General features: G+C 45.9%; 1 protein-coding gene across 1 annotated transcript; it reads right to left on the reverse strand.

Annotated features, from left to right (window-relative positions):
• Positions 1–625: 625 nt before the first annotated feature.
• On the reverse strand, positions 626–16,928 carry LOC129865354 (protein eyes shut homolog). The gene is made up of 4 exons (XM_055938082.1): positions 16,734–16,928; positions 2,365–2,526; positions 2,096–2,217; positions 626–1,758 (listed from the first exon to the last, which is right to left on the reverse strand). Exons 2-4 carry the CDS (start codon positions 2,522–2,524, stop codon positions 667–669), a joined length of 1,374 nt encoding a protein of 457 aa, XP_055794057.1. The 5' UTR covers positions 2,525–2,526; positions 16,734–16,928; the 3' UTR covers positions 626–666.
• Positions 16,929–17,199: the final 271 nt, after the last annotated feature.

The following is a 17,199-nucleotide window of genomic DNA, read 5'->3' on the forward strand; positions in this document are numbered from 1 at the left end:
ACATAGACTGACCAGGTGAAAGCTATGATCCCTTATTGAGTTTCTCTTCAATCAGTGTAGGAGACATTATTTGAGACATGGATTGTGTGGGCCATTGAGGATGAATAGGCAAGACTAAAGATTTGTGCCTTTGAATGGTGTAGCAGGTGTCAGTTTGAGTGTGTCAAGAACTGCAATGCTGCTGGGGTTATCATGCTCAACAGTTTCCTGTGTGTATCAAAAATGGTCCACCAGCCAAAGGACATCCAGCCACTTGACACAACTGTGGGAATCATGGGCCAGCATCCCTGTGGAATGCTTTCGACACCTTGTAGAGTCCATGCCTCAAAGAATTGAGGCTGTTCTGAGGGTTAAAGGGAGGGGAGCAACTCTATATTAGGAAGGTGTTCTTAATGTTTGGAATACTCAGGGTATAAACCATCTACTGAGGAGTTGGCAGTTTCAACAGAGTTGTGTTCATCAGGGCACACAATGGATTTAAAACAACACAAACGCTTATTAACAATTCCAGGAAGTTGTCCTCTCTGTTTTCTTCCATAATGAATACAACTTGGATTGCCAAACAAATAGTGTATAAAGAACTTAAATTATTACATTCTAGAAACCAATTCTATGAATTTCTTGGTATCACAACACATTAATCACCTATTTTCACAAGTTACAGAACTACTCATTACTTTTGTGAACATTAAATCCTTTGCTGTTTTGCAGGAACTGTAGTTGTCTGGGGTCCTGATACAAACGCACATCTTTAAGATCTCCCACAAACCCTTTGGTAAACAGCCCAGACGTCACTGTTGAGATGTTCCTGTGCAACTCGAACCCTCCCAAGTACAACAGACCCCCGTAATTCATGGCAACGTAACGCTCGAAGGGGTCCACGTCTTCGAAAAGGACCCTCTGGTCACCCAGGAACACCTGAATAAGGGTACTGTTCAGAGAGAGAGATAAGTAATGCCATTTGTTGCAACACAACGTGACGTTTCTGAAGGTGAGCGGGAGGGAGAGCCTCTCTCCGAGGTTGACTGCGATTTTGAGGTGCCCCTCCTGAAGCCCGACAGCAAGGTAGTCGTCGTCATCGTGCTCCGCTCTTCCCATCCACAGAATCAACCCTTCGTTCCCGCTTGCTGTAAAGTTAAACGCAACCTGCGTGTACCTCAGATTTCTTGTGTTGAATTTAGGATCCCTGTATTTCAGATATGATTTCCCAACGAACTTCAGAGTGGTCATGGATAGGCCTACCTGCTTATCGCAGTACCTCCCCTCCCACCCGAGAGGACAGAAACAGTCGTATGAGCCAGTCACAAGATCAGAGAAACACAATGACTCATGTTGACACAGGTTATTGACACAATACACCGACTGGTTACACACAGGACCCGTCCACCGAGGAGGGCAGGTGCACATAAACGAGTCAGAATCGGCGCCGCTCAACGCAGTACAGAGGCCGCCGTTCTGGCACACCTTGTACCCGCACGCCGTCCCGTCCCAGTCGCCCACGTTGGCCCCTCCCAGGGCCCCTGTCTCCGTCAGGTCAAAGTCGTGTCCGTTTAAGACGAGCTCTCTCACGCCTCCGGTAAAACCCACAGGCTCGTTCTCCACGGAGAACGTAGAGATGGAGCTCAGGTCGGAGACCCCGCCGACGAAGAGGTCCGTGGCCACGTCCAGAGTGGACATCCCTCCCTCGGTGTCGTTCTGCTTCACCTCCAGCCCGTCCAGAACCAGGAACCCCTGGTGGCCCGTCCTGCCTGTCCTCACCTGGAATGATTAAAAACATCAAACCTTAACAGAAAATATGAATTGCGTGTGTGTGTTTTCTAATTATTTAGCCAGATCCTGTAAATATCTGATGTGTTTTCAGCACAAACGCAGCTGGAATGTTCCGGTCTGTTCTGTACAGGTGTAAGAACATAATGGGGCAGGAGGAGATGGCTGCTGTTATACGGCCACCTAACCAATTGTGCTATTGTGACTTTTTTCGCTTACAGCTGCATTGTTGGTTAAGGGCTTGTAAGTAAGCATTTCACTGTAAGATCTACACCTGTTATATTCGGAGCATGTGACAAATAAAATGTGATTTGATTTGACATGGTACCGTGTGCCAGGTCCCTCCGCTGATGTCCACTCTGTTAGTGGACTGTAACACGTTGGTTCCAGAACCCAGGTTGTAACGCAGTTGGACCAACCCTGATGTCAGGGACACACAGAAGAAGTCTCCTGTGGATGACATGACCACAGAGGGACAGAGGGATACGATGGTCATTAATGTTGTTGTCATTCTGGATGTATTTATATTATTAGCACGTTTCTATAAACCACAAATGACATGAAAACAGAGCAGAGGGATAGAATGGTTGTTCCTACCGGCCCGGGCACTGAGGTGCTGTGCTGTGTAGAAGAGGATGCCCTCTGGTGACAGAGTCTGGAACTGCAGCCTGAGGTCTGTCCTGTGTCTGATGCTGACTGGAGGGAAAGACATCCAGGATGACTGGTTACCGCTGAAGAACGGGTCACTGATGGCCATGGCTGAAAAAAACAAGAATGGGAGAAATAGAAACCTCATAAAAAATGTATAAAATACTTTTAGAATATTTTTTCTTGTTCATTTGGTTCTGAAAGTACTTTCATTACAAGAACAGAATACAAAACATTACGAATGTAACAAACATAACTAATGTTACCATGAAGGTTTATCTTCATAACATCAAGAAGAACCAGAGTAAAAGGGAAATCTATAAGGTTTGTTCAAAGTTGTAGTGTAATTCTCATTGTTGTCATAAGAAATTAGGTAGAAGCAATGTTATCGAATTTATCTGTATATTCTCAAACTCCTGTTCTATCAGATTGAAAATGAGAACATGTTGTATACAGTAGTCCTACTACAGTAATACATAGAGCCCTGTGTTTTGTATACAGTAGTCCTACTACAGTAATACATAGAGCCCTGTGTTTTGTATACAGTAGGTCTACTACAGTAATACATAGAGCCCTGTGTTTTGTATACAGTAGGTCTACTACAGTAATACATAGAGCCCTGTGTTTTGTATACAGTAGGCCTACTACAATAATACATAGAGCCCTGTGTTTTGTATACAGTAGGTCTACTACAGTAATACATAGAGCCCTGTGTTTTGTATACAGTAGGTCTCCTATAGTAATACATAGAGCCCTGTGTTTTGTATACAGTAGGCCTACTACAGTAATACATAGAGCCCTGTGTTTTGTATACAGTAGGTCTACTACAGTAACACATAGAGCCCTGTGTTTTGTATACAGTAGGCCTACTACAGCAATACATAGAGCCCTGTGTTTTGTATACAGTAGGTCTACTACAGTAATACATAGAGCCCTGTGTGTTGTATACACTAGTCCTACTACAGCAATACATAGAGCCCTGTGTTTTGTATACAGTAGGTCTACTACAGTAATACATAGAGCCCTGTGTTTTGTATACAGTAGGCCTACTACAGTAATACATAGAGCCCTGTGTTTTGTATACAGTAGGTCTCCTATAGTAATACATAGAGCCCTGTGTTTTGTATACAGTAGGCCTACTACAGTAATACATAGAGCCCTGTGTTTTGTATACAGTAGGTCTACTACAGTAACACATAGAGCCCTGTGTTTTGTATACAGTGGCCTACTACAGCAATACATAGAGCCCTGTGTTTTGTATACAGTAGGTCTACTACAGTAATACATAGAGCCCTGTGTGTTGTATACACTAGTCCTACTACAGCAATACATAGAGCCCTGTGTTTTGTATACAGTAGGTCTACTACAGTAATACATAGAGCCCTGTGTTTTGTATACAGTAGGCCTACTACAGTAATACATAGAGCCCTGTGTTTTGTATACAGTAGGTCTCCTATAGTAATACATAGAGCCCTGTGTTTTGTATACAGTAGGCCTACTACAGTAATACATAGAGCCCTGTGTTTTGTATACAGTAGGCCTACTACAGTAATACATAGAGCCCTGTGTTTTGTATACAGTAGGCCTACTACAGTAATACATAGAGCCCTGTGTTTTGTATACAGTAGGTCTACTACAGTAATACATAGAGCCCTGTGTTTTGTATACAGTAGGTCTACTACAGTAATACATAGAGCCCTGTGTTTTGTATACAGTAGGTCTACTACAGTAATACATAGAGCCCTGTGTTTTGTATACAGTAGGTCTACTACAGTAATACATAGAGCCCTGTGTTTTGTATACAGTAGGTCTACTACAGTAATACATAGAGCCCTGTGTTTTGTATACAGTAGTCCTACTACAGTAATACATAGAGCCCTGTGTTTTGTATACAGTAGGTCTACTACAGTAATACATAGAGCCCTGTGTTTTGTATACAGTAGGTCTACTACAGTAATACATAGAGCCCTGTGTTTTGTATACAGTAGTCCTACTACAGTAATACATAGAGCCCTGTGTTTTGCGTAATAACATTATCATAAAACATAGCCAGGCTGTATCACTACCGGCTGTGATTGGGAGTCCCATAGGGCGGCGCACAATTGGCCCAGCGTCATCGGGTTAACTGACTTGCCTAGTTAAATAAAGGTTAAATAAAATGCGGTAAGCTTGGAGATAGTGGGACACATTGAGCTGTGACATTTATTTTCATCTCTTTCTCTCACACGACGGCTTATTTTTCTCTTTATCCCTCTGTCTGTCTCTCCTCCACCTTCTGTCTCTCCTCCCTCCTCTGTCCCTCTGTCTGTCTCTCCTCCCCCTTCTGTGTCTCCTCCCCCTTCTGTGTCTCCTCCCCCTCTCTCTGTATCTCCTCCCCCTCTGTTCCTCTCTCTGTCTCTCCCTCTGTCTGTCTCTCCACCCCCCTCTATCCCTCTGTCTGTCTCTCCTCCCCCCTCTATCTCTCCTCCCTCCTCTCTCTGTATCTCCTCCCCCCTCTGTCCCTCTGTCCCTACTTTGCTTTCTGTCTGTCTGTCTGTTCATTCCTTCTCTCTCCTCCCCCCTCTCTCTGTATCTCCTCCCCCCTTTGTCACTTTCTCTGTATCTCCTCCCCCCTCTGTCCCTTTCTCTGTCTCTCCTCCCCCTCTGTCTGTCTCTCCTCCCCTTCTATCCCTCTCTCTGTCTCTCCTCCCCCTCTGTCCCTCTCTCTGTCTCTCCTCCCCCCTCTATCCCTCTCTCTGTATCTCCTCCCCCTTCGGTCCCTCTCTCTGTCTCTCCTCCCCCTGTCTGTCTCTCCTCCCCCTCTATCCCTCTCTCTGTCTCTCCTCCCCCTCTATCCCTCTCTCTGTCTCTCCTCCCCCCTCTGTCCCTCTCTCTGTCTCTCCTCTATCCCTCTCTCTGTCTCTCCTCAGATCCCTCTCTCTGTCTCTCCTCCCACCTCTATCTCCATCTCTTTCTCCTTAATCATACTGCTAACCCTAATGCCTAACCATAGACCAAAAAGCAAATTTAAGTTTTTATAATATAGCCAATTTTGACTTTGCAGCTGGCCTATCTAGTGGAAATCGTTCAGTTCTGCCCCAGGACAAGACTCATGACAATAAACATTAACTTTCCTTCCGTTGGCCCTAATCCTTCAATATTTTCAGATCTACCATTTTTTAATAAAATCCCTCTCACATCTGAGTTTTCTTGTTGCAGGTGCGCGGCAATAATGTAATTACTGATATTTGCAGATCTTCAATGTTTGTATATCTCTAAAGTCAAATCAAATTTTATTTGTCACCTGCTTCGTAAACAACAGGTGGACTAACAGTGAAATGCTAACGGGCCCTTCCCAACAATACAGAGAGAAATAATAGAAAAATAATAACACAAGGAATAAATCCACAATGAGTAACAATAACTTGTCTATATACATGTGGTACCAGTACTGAGTAATGATAACTTGGCTATATACATGGGGTACCAGTACTGAGTAATGATAACTTGGCTATAAACAAGGGGTACCAGTACTGAGTAATGATAACTTGTCTATAAACAAGGGGTACCAGTACTAAGTAATGATAACTTCTCTATAAACAAGGGGTACCAGTACTGAGTAATGATAACTTGGCTATAAACATGGGGTACCAGTACTGAGTAATGATAACTTGGCTATAAACATGGGGTACCAGTACTGAGTAATGATAACTTGGCTATTTACAAGGGGTACCAGTACTGAGTAATGATAACTTGTCTATTTACAAGGGGTACCAGTACTGAGTAATGATAACTTGGCTATAAACATGGGGTACCAGTACTGAGTAATGATAACTTGGCTATAAACATGGGGTACCAGTACTGAGTAATGATAACTTGGCTATTTACAAGGGGTACCAGTACTAAGTAATGATAACTTGTCTATTTACAAGGGGTACCAGTACTGAGTAATGATAACTTGGCTATAAACATGGGGTACCAGTACTGAGTAATGATAACTTGGCTATAAACATGGGGTACCAGTACTGAGTAATGATAACTTGGCTATATACATGGGGTACCAGTACTGAGTAATGATAACTTGGCTATAAACATGGGGTACCAGTACCAGTAGTCCATTTGCGGGGGTAGATAGGTAACCGGTGACAAGGCAATAGGATAAAGTGACTAGGCAACAGGATAGATAATAAACAGCAGCGTATGTGACGAGTCAAAAGAACATATGCACCATAGAGAAGCTTCATGAGACCCTTCAGATCTGGAAACATTGAAGGAGTAGGGCCAAGGGGGAGGAATAGGGCCATGGGGAAGGAGTAGGGCCATGGGAAAGGAGTAGGGCCAAGGGAAAGGAGTAGGGCCATGGGGAAGGAGTAGGGCCAAGGGGAAGGAGTAGGGCCAAGGGGAAGAAGTAGTAGGGCCGAGTAGTAGGGCCAAGGGGAAGGGCCATGGGGAAGGAGTAGGGCCAAGGGGAAGGAGTAGGGCCATGGGGAAGGAGTAGGGCCAAGGGGAAGGAGTAGGGCCAAGGGGAAGGAGTAGGGCCAAGGGGAAGAAGGAGGGACAAGGGGAAGGAGTAGGGTCAAGGGGAAGGAGTAGGGCCAAGGGGAAGGAGTAGGGCCATGGGGAAGGAGTAGGGGGGAGGAGTAGGGGGAAGGGTTAGGGCCAAGGGGAAAGAGTAAGGCCAAAGGGAAGGAGTAGGGCCAAGGGGAAGGAGTAGGGCCAACGGGAAGGAGTAGGGCCATGGGGAAGGAGTAGGGCCATGGGGAAGGAGTAAGGCCATGGGAAAGGAGTAGGGTCAAGGGGAAGGAGTAGGGCCAAGGGGAAGGAGTAGGGCCATGGGGAAGGAGTAGGGCCAAGGGGAAGGAGTAGGGCCAAGGGGAAGGAGTAGGGCCATGGGAAAGGAGTAGGGCCAAGGGGAAGGAGTAGGGCCAGGGGAAGGAGTAGGGCCATGGGAAAGGAGTAGGGCCAAGGGGAAGAAGGAGGGACAAGGGGAAGGAGTAGGGTCAAGGGGAAGGAGTAGGGCCAAGGGGAAGGAGTAGGGCCATGGGGAAGGAGTAGGGGGGAGGAGTAGGGGGAAGGGTTAGGGCCAAGGGGAAAGAGTAAGGCCAAAGGGAAGGAGTAGGGCCAAGGGGAAGGAGTAGGGCCAAGGGGAAGGAGTAGGGCCATGGGGAAGGAGTAGGGCCAAGGGGAAGGAGTAGGGCCAAGGGGAAGGAGTAGGGCCATGGGAAAGGAGTAGGGCCAAGGGGAAGGAGTAGGGCCAAGGGGAAGGAGTAGGGCCATGGGGAAGGAGTAGGGCCATGGGGAAGGAGTAGGGCCAAGGGGAAGGAGTAGGGCCAAGGGACGGAGTAAGGTCAGGGGGAAGGAGTAGGGCCCTGGGGAAGGAGTAGGGCCAAGGGGAAGGAGTAGGACCATGGGGAAGGAGTAGGGCCAAGGGGAAGGAGTATGGCCATGGGGAAGGAGTAGGGGGACGGTGAAGGAGTAGGGGGAAGGGTTAGGGCCAAAGGGAAGGAGTATGGCCAAGGGGAAGGGTTAGGGCCAAAGGGAAGGAGTATGGCCAAGGGGAAGGGTTAGGGCCAAGGGGAAGGAGTATGGCCAAGGGGAAGGGTTAGGGCCAAGGGGAAGGAGTAGGGAGGGAATTGGTACCGGCTGTAAGAGACAGAGAGCTATAGTCACAGTAGGCTATTATGCAATGTCATTCTCTAATTGAACCTATTGGCCCAGCCAGTTCTAACAGGTCACAGGTCACAGTGTACTGAATATGGATTCATTTAAATGAGCTCACCCCAGAGCCCAATGTTCCTTGGCAATTTGTACCAGAGAGCTTTATTGACTGACTGAATTTGATTGAAATCTCATTAATATAACCACTGATGCGCTGCTCTGACTGCCAGGCTGGGATATAACCACTGATGCGCTGCTCTGACTGCCAGTCTGGGAGCAGGCCTGCAGCTATAGTATCTGCTGGATTAATGTAAAAAATATACAGTACCAGTCAAAAGTCTGGACACACCTACCCATTTTCTACATTGTAGAATAATAGTGAAGACATCAAAACTTTGAAATAACACATATGGAATCATGTAGTAACCAACAAAGTGTTAAACAAATCAAAATATATTCAAAGTAGCCACCCTTTGCCTTAATGATAGCTTTGCACACTCTTGGCATTCTCTCAACCAGCTTCATGAGGAATGCTTTTCCAACAGTTTTGAAGGAGTTCCCACATATGCTGAGCACTTGTTGGCTGCTTTTCCTTCACTCTGCGGTCCAACTCATCCCAAACCATCTCAATTGGGTTGAGGTCGGGTGATTGTGGAGGCCAGATCATCTGATGCAGCACTCCATCACTCCTTCTTGGTCAAATAGCCCTTACACAGCCTGGAGGTGTGTTGGGTCATTGTCCTGTGAAAAAAACGAATGGTAGTCCCAAAGCGCATACCAGGTGGGATGGCGAATTGCTGCAGAATGCTGTGGTAGCCATGCTGGTTAAGTGTGCCTTGAATTCTAAATAAATCACAGACAGCGCCAGCAGCAAAGCACCCCCACACTCAGTGGCCTCAAAAAAAAGGTCTCAAATGGAGGCCGCTATTAAAGGTTTCCAGTGTTGCAGGAGCTGTGTTTACTTTGGATTGTTCCGGGACAATGTGGACCGCGCTGACTTTCAATGTAGCAACTGCTTGCTTGTGGAGGACTACAGGAGCGAAGTAGCTACTCTTAGCAAGCAAGTAGCAAACCTACATAAGCTACTGAGGAACCCACGCCCACCTACTTTTTATATTTCTTCCACTGTTGAAGTAATATGGCTACAAGTTCATCTGCCTCACCTGAAGCCCATTCTTGTGGGAAGCTGCTATAGACCACCAAGTGCTAACAGTCATTATATGGATAATATGTGTGAAATGCTTGATAACGTATGCGATATCAACAGAGAAGTATATTTTCTAGGTGATTTAAATATTGACTGGCTATCATCAAGCTGCCCACTCAGGAAAAAACTTCAAACTGTAACCAGTGCCTACAACCTGGATCAGGTTGTCAGTCAACCTACCAGGGTAGTTACAAACAGCACAGGAATGAAATCATCAACATGTATTGATCACATATTTACTAATGCTGCAGAAATGTGCTTTAAAGCAGTATCCAAATCCATCGGCTGTAGTGATCAGAATATAATAGCCATATCTAGGAAAACCAAAGTTCCAAAGGCTGGGCCTAACATAGTGTATAAGAGGTCATACACAAAGTTTTGTAGTGATTCATATGTTGATGATGTAAAGAATATTTGCTGGTTTGTGGTGTAATGAGGAGCAACCCAACGCTGCACTTGATGCATTTATGAAACTACTTATTCCAGTTACTAATAAGCATGCACCCATTAAGAAAATGACTGTAAAAACTGTTAAATCCCCTTGGATTGATGAGGAATTGAAAAATGGTATGGTTAGCCAAAAGAGATTAGGAAAAAGGTAAAACATACTGCAAATTAAGAAATCATGTGACTAAATGAAATAAAAAGAAAAAGAAACTACACTATGAAACAAAGATAAATTATATAAAGAATGATAGTAAAAAGCTTTGGGGCACCTTAAATTACATTTTGGGAATAAAAGCCAACTCGGCTCCTTAATACATTGATTCAGATGGCACATTCATCACAAAGCCCACTGATATTGCAAACGACTTTAATGACTTTTTCATTGGTAAGCAAACTTAGGGATGACATGCCAGCAACAAACACTGACACTACACATCCAAGTATATTGGACCAAATTATGAAAGACAAGAATTGTACATTTGAACTCCGTAAAGTCAGTGTGGAAGAGGTGAAAAAATGATTGTTGTCTATCAACAATGACAAGCCACCGGGGTTGACAATCTGGATGGAAAATGACTGAGAATAATAGCAGACGATATTGCCACATCTTCAATTTAAGCCTACTAGAGAGCGTGTGCCCTCAGGCCTGGAGGGAAGTCATTCCGCTACCCAAGAATAGTAAAACCCCCTTAACTGACGCAAATAGCCGACCAATCAGCCTGTTACCAACCCTTAGTAAACTTTTTTTTAAATGGTGTTTGACCAGATACAATGCAATTTTACAGTAAACAAATTGACAACATAATTTCAGCATGCTTATAGGGAAGGACACTCAACAAGCACAGCACTTACACAAATTACTGATGATTGACTGAGAGAAATTGGTGATAAAATGATTGTGTAGGCTGTCTTGTTAGACTTCAGTGCAGCTTTTGACATTATCGATCATAGTCTGCTGCTGGAAAAACGTATGTGTTATTGTAACGGGTGACGCTCTCCTCATCCTCGGATGAGGTGAGGAGAGAGGGATCTGAAGACCAAAACGCAGGCTTTGGGAAATAAGCCATCTTTATTATACAATAAGATGGCAACACGAAACGAAACAAACACTTTCAAACTACAAAACAAGAAAACGACGTTGACGAAACCTGAACATAAACTTATATAACTAAACATAAACTTACGTACAGGAAACAGACGACATCGAAACGAAAACGAAACAAACAAACGCTACAGTCCAGTGTGGTACGAACAAACATACTGACACAAGAGACAATCACCCACAAACAAACAGTGAGAATGCCCTACCTAAATATGACTCTTAATTAGAGGCAAACGCAAACCACCTGCCTCTAATCAAGAGCCATACCAGGCAAACCAAAACCAACATAGAAACAGATAACATAGAATGCCCACCCAACCTCACGTCCTGACCAACTAACACACAAAAACTAACATAAATAGGTCAGGAACGTGACAGTACCCCCCCCACAAGGTGCGAACTCCGGACGCACCAGCACAAAGTCTAGGGGAGGGTCTGGGTGGGCATTTAACCACGGTGGGGGTTCAGGCTCGCGGCGCGGTTCCCACCCCACCATAATCCATCCTAACTTCCTCCCTCCAAGAATGTCCACCCTCTTTTGACCCCCACAAAATTCCCTTAACAACATATCTAATAGGGACAACACCGGGACAGAGAGATAAATCAAGAAAGAGGGATAGATAAGAATATAGAGATAGATGAAGATAGAGAGGGAGATTAGGATAGAGGGGCAACTCCGGACTGAAAGGCAGCTCCGGACAGAGAGACAGCTCTGGACTGATGGGCAGTTCTGGGTATCCAGCCTTTTCAGGCTGAAGGACAGCTCATGGCTGACTGACGAATCTCGATGCTCATGGCTGGCTGACGGCTCTCGACGCTCATGGCAGGCTGACGGCTCTCGACGCTCATGGCAGGCTGACGGCTCTCGACGCTCATGGCAGGCTGACGGCTCTCGACGCTCATGGCAGGCTGACGGCTCTCGACGCTCATGGCAGGCTGACGGCTCTCGACGCTCATGGCAGGCTGACGGCTCTGGCTGCTCATGGCGCTCTGACGGCTCTGGCTGCTCATGGCGCTCTGACGGCTCTGGCTGCTCATGGCGCTCTGACGGCTCTGGCTGCTCATGGCTCGCTGGCGGCTCTGGCAGATCCTGTCTGGTTGGCGGCTCTGGCAGATCCTGTCTGGTTGGCGGCTCTGGCAGATCCTGTCTGGCTGACGGCTCTAGCGGCTCCTGTCTGGCTGATGGCTCTAGCGGCTCCTGTCTGGCTGACGGCTCTGTAGGCTCATGGCAGACGGGCGGCTTTGCAGGCTCATGGCAGACGGGCGGCTTTGCAGGCTCCTGGCAGACGGATGGCTCAGACGGCGCTGGGGAGACGGATGGCTCAGATGGCGCTGGGGAGACGGATGGCTCAGATGGCGCTGGGGAGACGGATGGCTCAGATGGCGCTGGGGAGACGGATGGCTCAGATGGCGCTGGGGAGACGGATGGCTCTGGCCGGATATGGCGCACTGTAGACCTGGTGCGTGGTGCCAGAACTGGAGGCACCGTGCTAATGACAAGCACCTTCCTACTAGTGCGGGGAGCAGGGACAGGGCACACTGTATTCTCAAAGCCTACTCTATCCCTGATGCGTGGTACCGGCACTGGTGACGCCGGGCTGAGGACAAGCACATCAGGATTAGTAGGGGGAGAATATACAGTGTGTACAGGGCTCTGGAGACGCACTGGTAGCTTAGTGCGTGGGGCCGGAACTGGAGGCACCGGGCTAGATACACGCACTACAGGGAGAGTGCGTGGAGGAGGAACAGGGCTCAGGATACGCACTGGTAGCCTAGTGCGTAGTGTATACACTGTAGGTACTAGGCTGGGGCGGGGAGGTGGTGCCGGAAATACCGGACCGTGGAGGCGTACTGGCACTCTTGAGCATTGAACCTGCCCAACCTTACCTGGTTGAATGCTCCCGGTTGCCCGACCAGTGCGGGGAGGTGGAATAACCCGCACCGGCCTATGTAGGCGAACCGGGGAAACCATGCGTAAGGCAGGTGCCATGTATGCCGGCCCGAGGAGACGCACTGGAGACCAGACGCGTTGAGCCGGCCTCATGACACCTGGCTCAATGCCCAATCTAGCCCTCCCAGTGCGGGGAGGTGGAATAACCCGCACTGGGCTATGCACTCGTACAGGAGACACCGTGCGCTCTACTGCGTAACACGGCGCCTGCCCGTACTCCCGCTCTCCACGGTAAGCCTGGGAAGTGGGCGCAGGTCTCCTACCTGCCCTTGGCCCACTATCTCCTAGCCCCCCCCCAAGAAATTTTTGGGAATTACTCACGGGCTTTTTTGGCTTCCGTGCCAGACGCGTTCCCTCATAGCTCCGGTTCCTCTCCCCGGTAGCCTCTGCTCTCCTCCGTGCCTCCAGCTCAGCTTTGGGACGGCGATTTTCTCCTGCCTTAGCCCAGGGACCTTCTCCATTCATTATTTGCTCCCATGTCCAGAAATCCTTTCTCTCCTGTCCCTTACTCCGTTTAGTTTCCCTTTGCCGCTTGGTCTTAGCTTGGTGGGTGATTCTGTAACGGGTGACGCTCTCCTCATCCTCGGATGAGGTGAGGAGAGAGGGATCTGAAGACCAAAACGCAGGCTTTGGGAAATAAGCCATCTTTATTATGCAATAAGATGGCAACACGAAACGAAACAAAACACTTTCAAACTACAAAACAAGAAAACGACGTTGACGAAACCTGAACATAAACTTATATAACTAAACATAAACTTACGTACAGGAAACAGACGACATCGAAACGAAAACGAAACAAACAAACGCTACAGTCCAGTGTGGTACGAACAAACATACTGACACAAGAGACAATCACCCACAAACAAACAGTGAGAATGCCCTACCTAAATATGACTCTTAATTAGAGGCAAACGCAAACCACCTGCCTCTAATCAAGAGCCATACCAGGCAAACCAAAACCAACATAGAAACAGATAACATAGAATGCCCACCCAACCTCACGTCCTGACCAACTAACACACAAAAACTAACATAAATAGGTCAGGAACGTGACAGTTATGGCTTTACACCCCCTGCTATAATGTGGATAAAGAGTTACTTGTCTAACAGAACACAGAGGGTGTTCTTTAATGGAAGCCTCTCAAATATAATCCAGTTAGAATCAGGAATTCCCCAGGGTAGCTGTTTAGGCCCCTTGCTTTTTTCAATTTTTACTAACGACATGCCACTGACTGAGTAAAGCCAGTGTCTATGTATGCGAATGACTCGACACTACACACGTCAGCTACTACACTGACTGAAATGACTGCAACACTCAACAAAGAGTTGCAGTTAGTTTCAGAGTGGGTGGCAAGGAATAAGTTAGCCCTAAATATTTCTAAAACTAAAAGCATTGTATTTGGAACAAAACACTCACTAAACCCTAAACCTCAACTAAATCTTGTAATAAATTGTGTGGAAATTGAGCAAGTTGAGATGACTAAACTGCTTGGAATAACACTAGATCGTAAACTGTCATGGTCAAAACATATTGATGCAGTATGCAGTAGTAACTAAGATTGGGAGAAGTCTGTCTATAATAAAGCGATGGTCTGCCTTCTTAACAACACTATCAACAAGGCAGGTACTACAAGCCCTAGTTTTGCAATTGCAATTGGCTCAGAAGAGGGCAGCACGGCTGGCCCTTGGATGTACACAGAGAGCTAATATTAATAATATCTATGTCAATCTCTCCTGGCTGAAAGTGGAGGAGAGATTGACGTCATCACTACTTTTATTTATGAGAGTTATTGACATGTTGAATGCACCGAGCTCTGTCTAAACTACTGGCACACAGCTCGCACACCCATGCATACCCCACAAGACATGCCACAAGAGGTCTCTTCACAGTTCCCAAGTCCAGAACAGACTATGGGAGGCACACAGTACTACATAGAGCCATGACTACATGGAACTCTATTCCACATCAAGTAACTGACGCAGCAGTAAAATTAGATTTAAAAAACAGATAAAAAACACCTTATGGAACAGCGGGACTGTGAAGTAACACAAACAAAGGCACAGACACATACAAACACACACACACGATAACATACATAGACATTGATTTAGTACTGTAGATATGTGGTAGTGGTGGAGTAGGGGCCTGAGGGCACATAGTGTGTTGTGAAATCTGTGAATGTATTATAATGTTTTTAAAATTGTATAAACTGCCTTAATTTTGCGGGACCCCAGGAAGAGTAGCTGCTACTTTGGTAACAGTTAATGGGGATCCATAATAAATACAAATACACCATCACACCTCCTCCTCCATGCTTCCCGGTGGGAACCACACATGCGGAGATCATCCATTCAACTACTCTGCATCTCACAAAGACACGGCGGTTGAAACCAAAAATCTCCAATTTGGAATCATCAGATCAAAGGACAGATTTCCACCGGTCTAATGTCCATTGCTCGTGTTTCTTGGCCCAAGCAAGTCTCTTCTTCTTATTGGTGTCCTTTAGTAGTGGTTTCTATGCAGCAATTCGACCATGAAGGCCTGATTCACTCAGTCTCCTCTGAACAGTTGATGTTGAGATGTGTCTGTTACTTGAACTCTGTGAAGCCTTTATTTGGGCTGCAATTTCTGGGGCTGGTATCTCTAATGAACGTATCCTCTGCAGCAGAGGTAACTGGGTCTTCCTGTGGCGGTCCTCATGAGAGCCAGTTTCATCATAACGCTTGATGGTTTTTAGGACTGCACTTAAAGAAACTTTCAAAGTTCTTGACATTTTCCAGACTAAGACTTGAAGGTCAGTCAAAGTAATAATGGACTGTCGTTTCTCTTTGGTTATTTGAGCTGTTCTTGCCATAATATGGACTCGGCCTTTTACCAAATAGGGCTATATTCTGTATAACACCCCTACCTTGTCACAACACAGCTGATTGGCTCAAACACATTAAGAAGGAAATAAATTCCACAAATTAACTTTTAACAAGGCACACCTGCTAATTGAAATGCATTCCAGGTGACTACCTCATGAAGCTGGTTGAGAGAATTACAAGAGTGTCCAAAGTCATCAAGGCAAAGGGTGGCTACTTTGAAGAATTTAAAATCTAAAATATATTTTGATTTGTTTAAAACTTTTTTGGTTACTACATAATTCCATATGTGTTATTTCATAGTTTTGATGTCTTCACTATTATTCTACAATGTAGAAAATAGTAAAAATAAAGAAAAACCCTTTAATGGGTAGGTTTGTCCAAACTTTTGACTGGTACTGTATATATTTCTTTGTGTCAAGCTATCAATCAAAGCAGAAAGGAAAATGGTTATATGAGAGGGACTGAGATCTATTAATTTGATGTAATTACATTTTAAAACCATGTAAATGGATACTATAGGATAATGGGGAAAAAATTTATACCAACGTTTTGGTCTCAATAGACCATCAGTGTTTTACGGAGAGTTTAACAGAAAGGTTAACAGAGAGGTTAACAGAGAGGTTAACAGAAGGCTTAACAGAGAGCTTAACGGAGAGTTTAACGGAGAGGTTAACAGAGAGTTTAATGGAGAGGTTTACAGAGAGGTTAACAGGGAGTTTAACAGAAAGGTTAACAGAGAAGTTAACAGAGCGTTTAAGAGAGGTTAACAGAAGCCTTAACAGAGAGCTTAACGGAGAGTTTAACAGAGAGCTTAACAGAGAGTTTAATGGAGGTATTAACAGAGAGGTTAATCGCTTTCTTTTTCATATTTTTTTGGAACAAACTGGTTGGGTTGGTTGGTTATTATTTTGACCTAATAGTATTTGGTTAGTGTTCGGTTAGTATTCTGACCTAATAGTATTTGGTTAGTGTTTGGTCAGTATTCTGACCTGATAGTATTTGGTTAGTGTTTGGTCAGTATTCTGACCTGATAGTATTTGGTTAGTGTTTGGTCAGTATTCTGACCTAATAGTATTTGGTTAGTGTTTGGTCAGTATTCTGACCTTGCTGACAGTGCAGTCCGCCGGTACCCAAGGGGCAGAGGCAGGTGTATCCGTCTGGAAGGGGTACGCAGGTGGAACCACGGGCACACAATGGAGGGGGGCGGTGTTCAGTGTCGCACACAGACACGGTCTCAGAGCAGAGTGCTCCCTTCCAGCCGAATGGGCACTGGCAGCTAGGAGAGAGAGGAACACATGGGTTAGGGTTACTGGCAGCTAGGGGAGAGAGTAACATATGGGTTAGGGTTACTATTAGCTAGGGGAGAGAGAACACATGGGGTAGGGTTACTGGCAGCTAGGGGAGAGAGGAACACATGGGTTAGGGTTACTGGCAATTAGGGGAGAGAGGAACACATGAGTTAGGGTTACTGGCAGCTAGAGGAGAGAGGAACACATGGGTTAGGGTTACTGGCATCTAGGGGAGAGAGGAACACATGGGTTAGGGTTACTGGCAGCTAGGGGAGAGAGG

The sequence above is a fragment of the Salvelinus fontinalis genome, chromosome 1 (assembly GCF_029448725.1).
Source record: "Salvelinus fontinalis isolate EN_2023a chromosome 1, ASM2944872v1, whole genome shotgun sequence".
In the NCBI taxonomy this organism is placed as follows: domain Eukaryota; kingdom Metazoa; phylum Chordata; class Actinopteri; order Salmoniformes; family Salmonidae; genus Salvelinus; species Salvelinus fontinalis.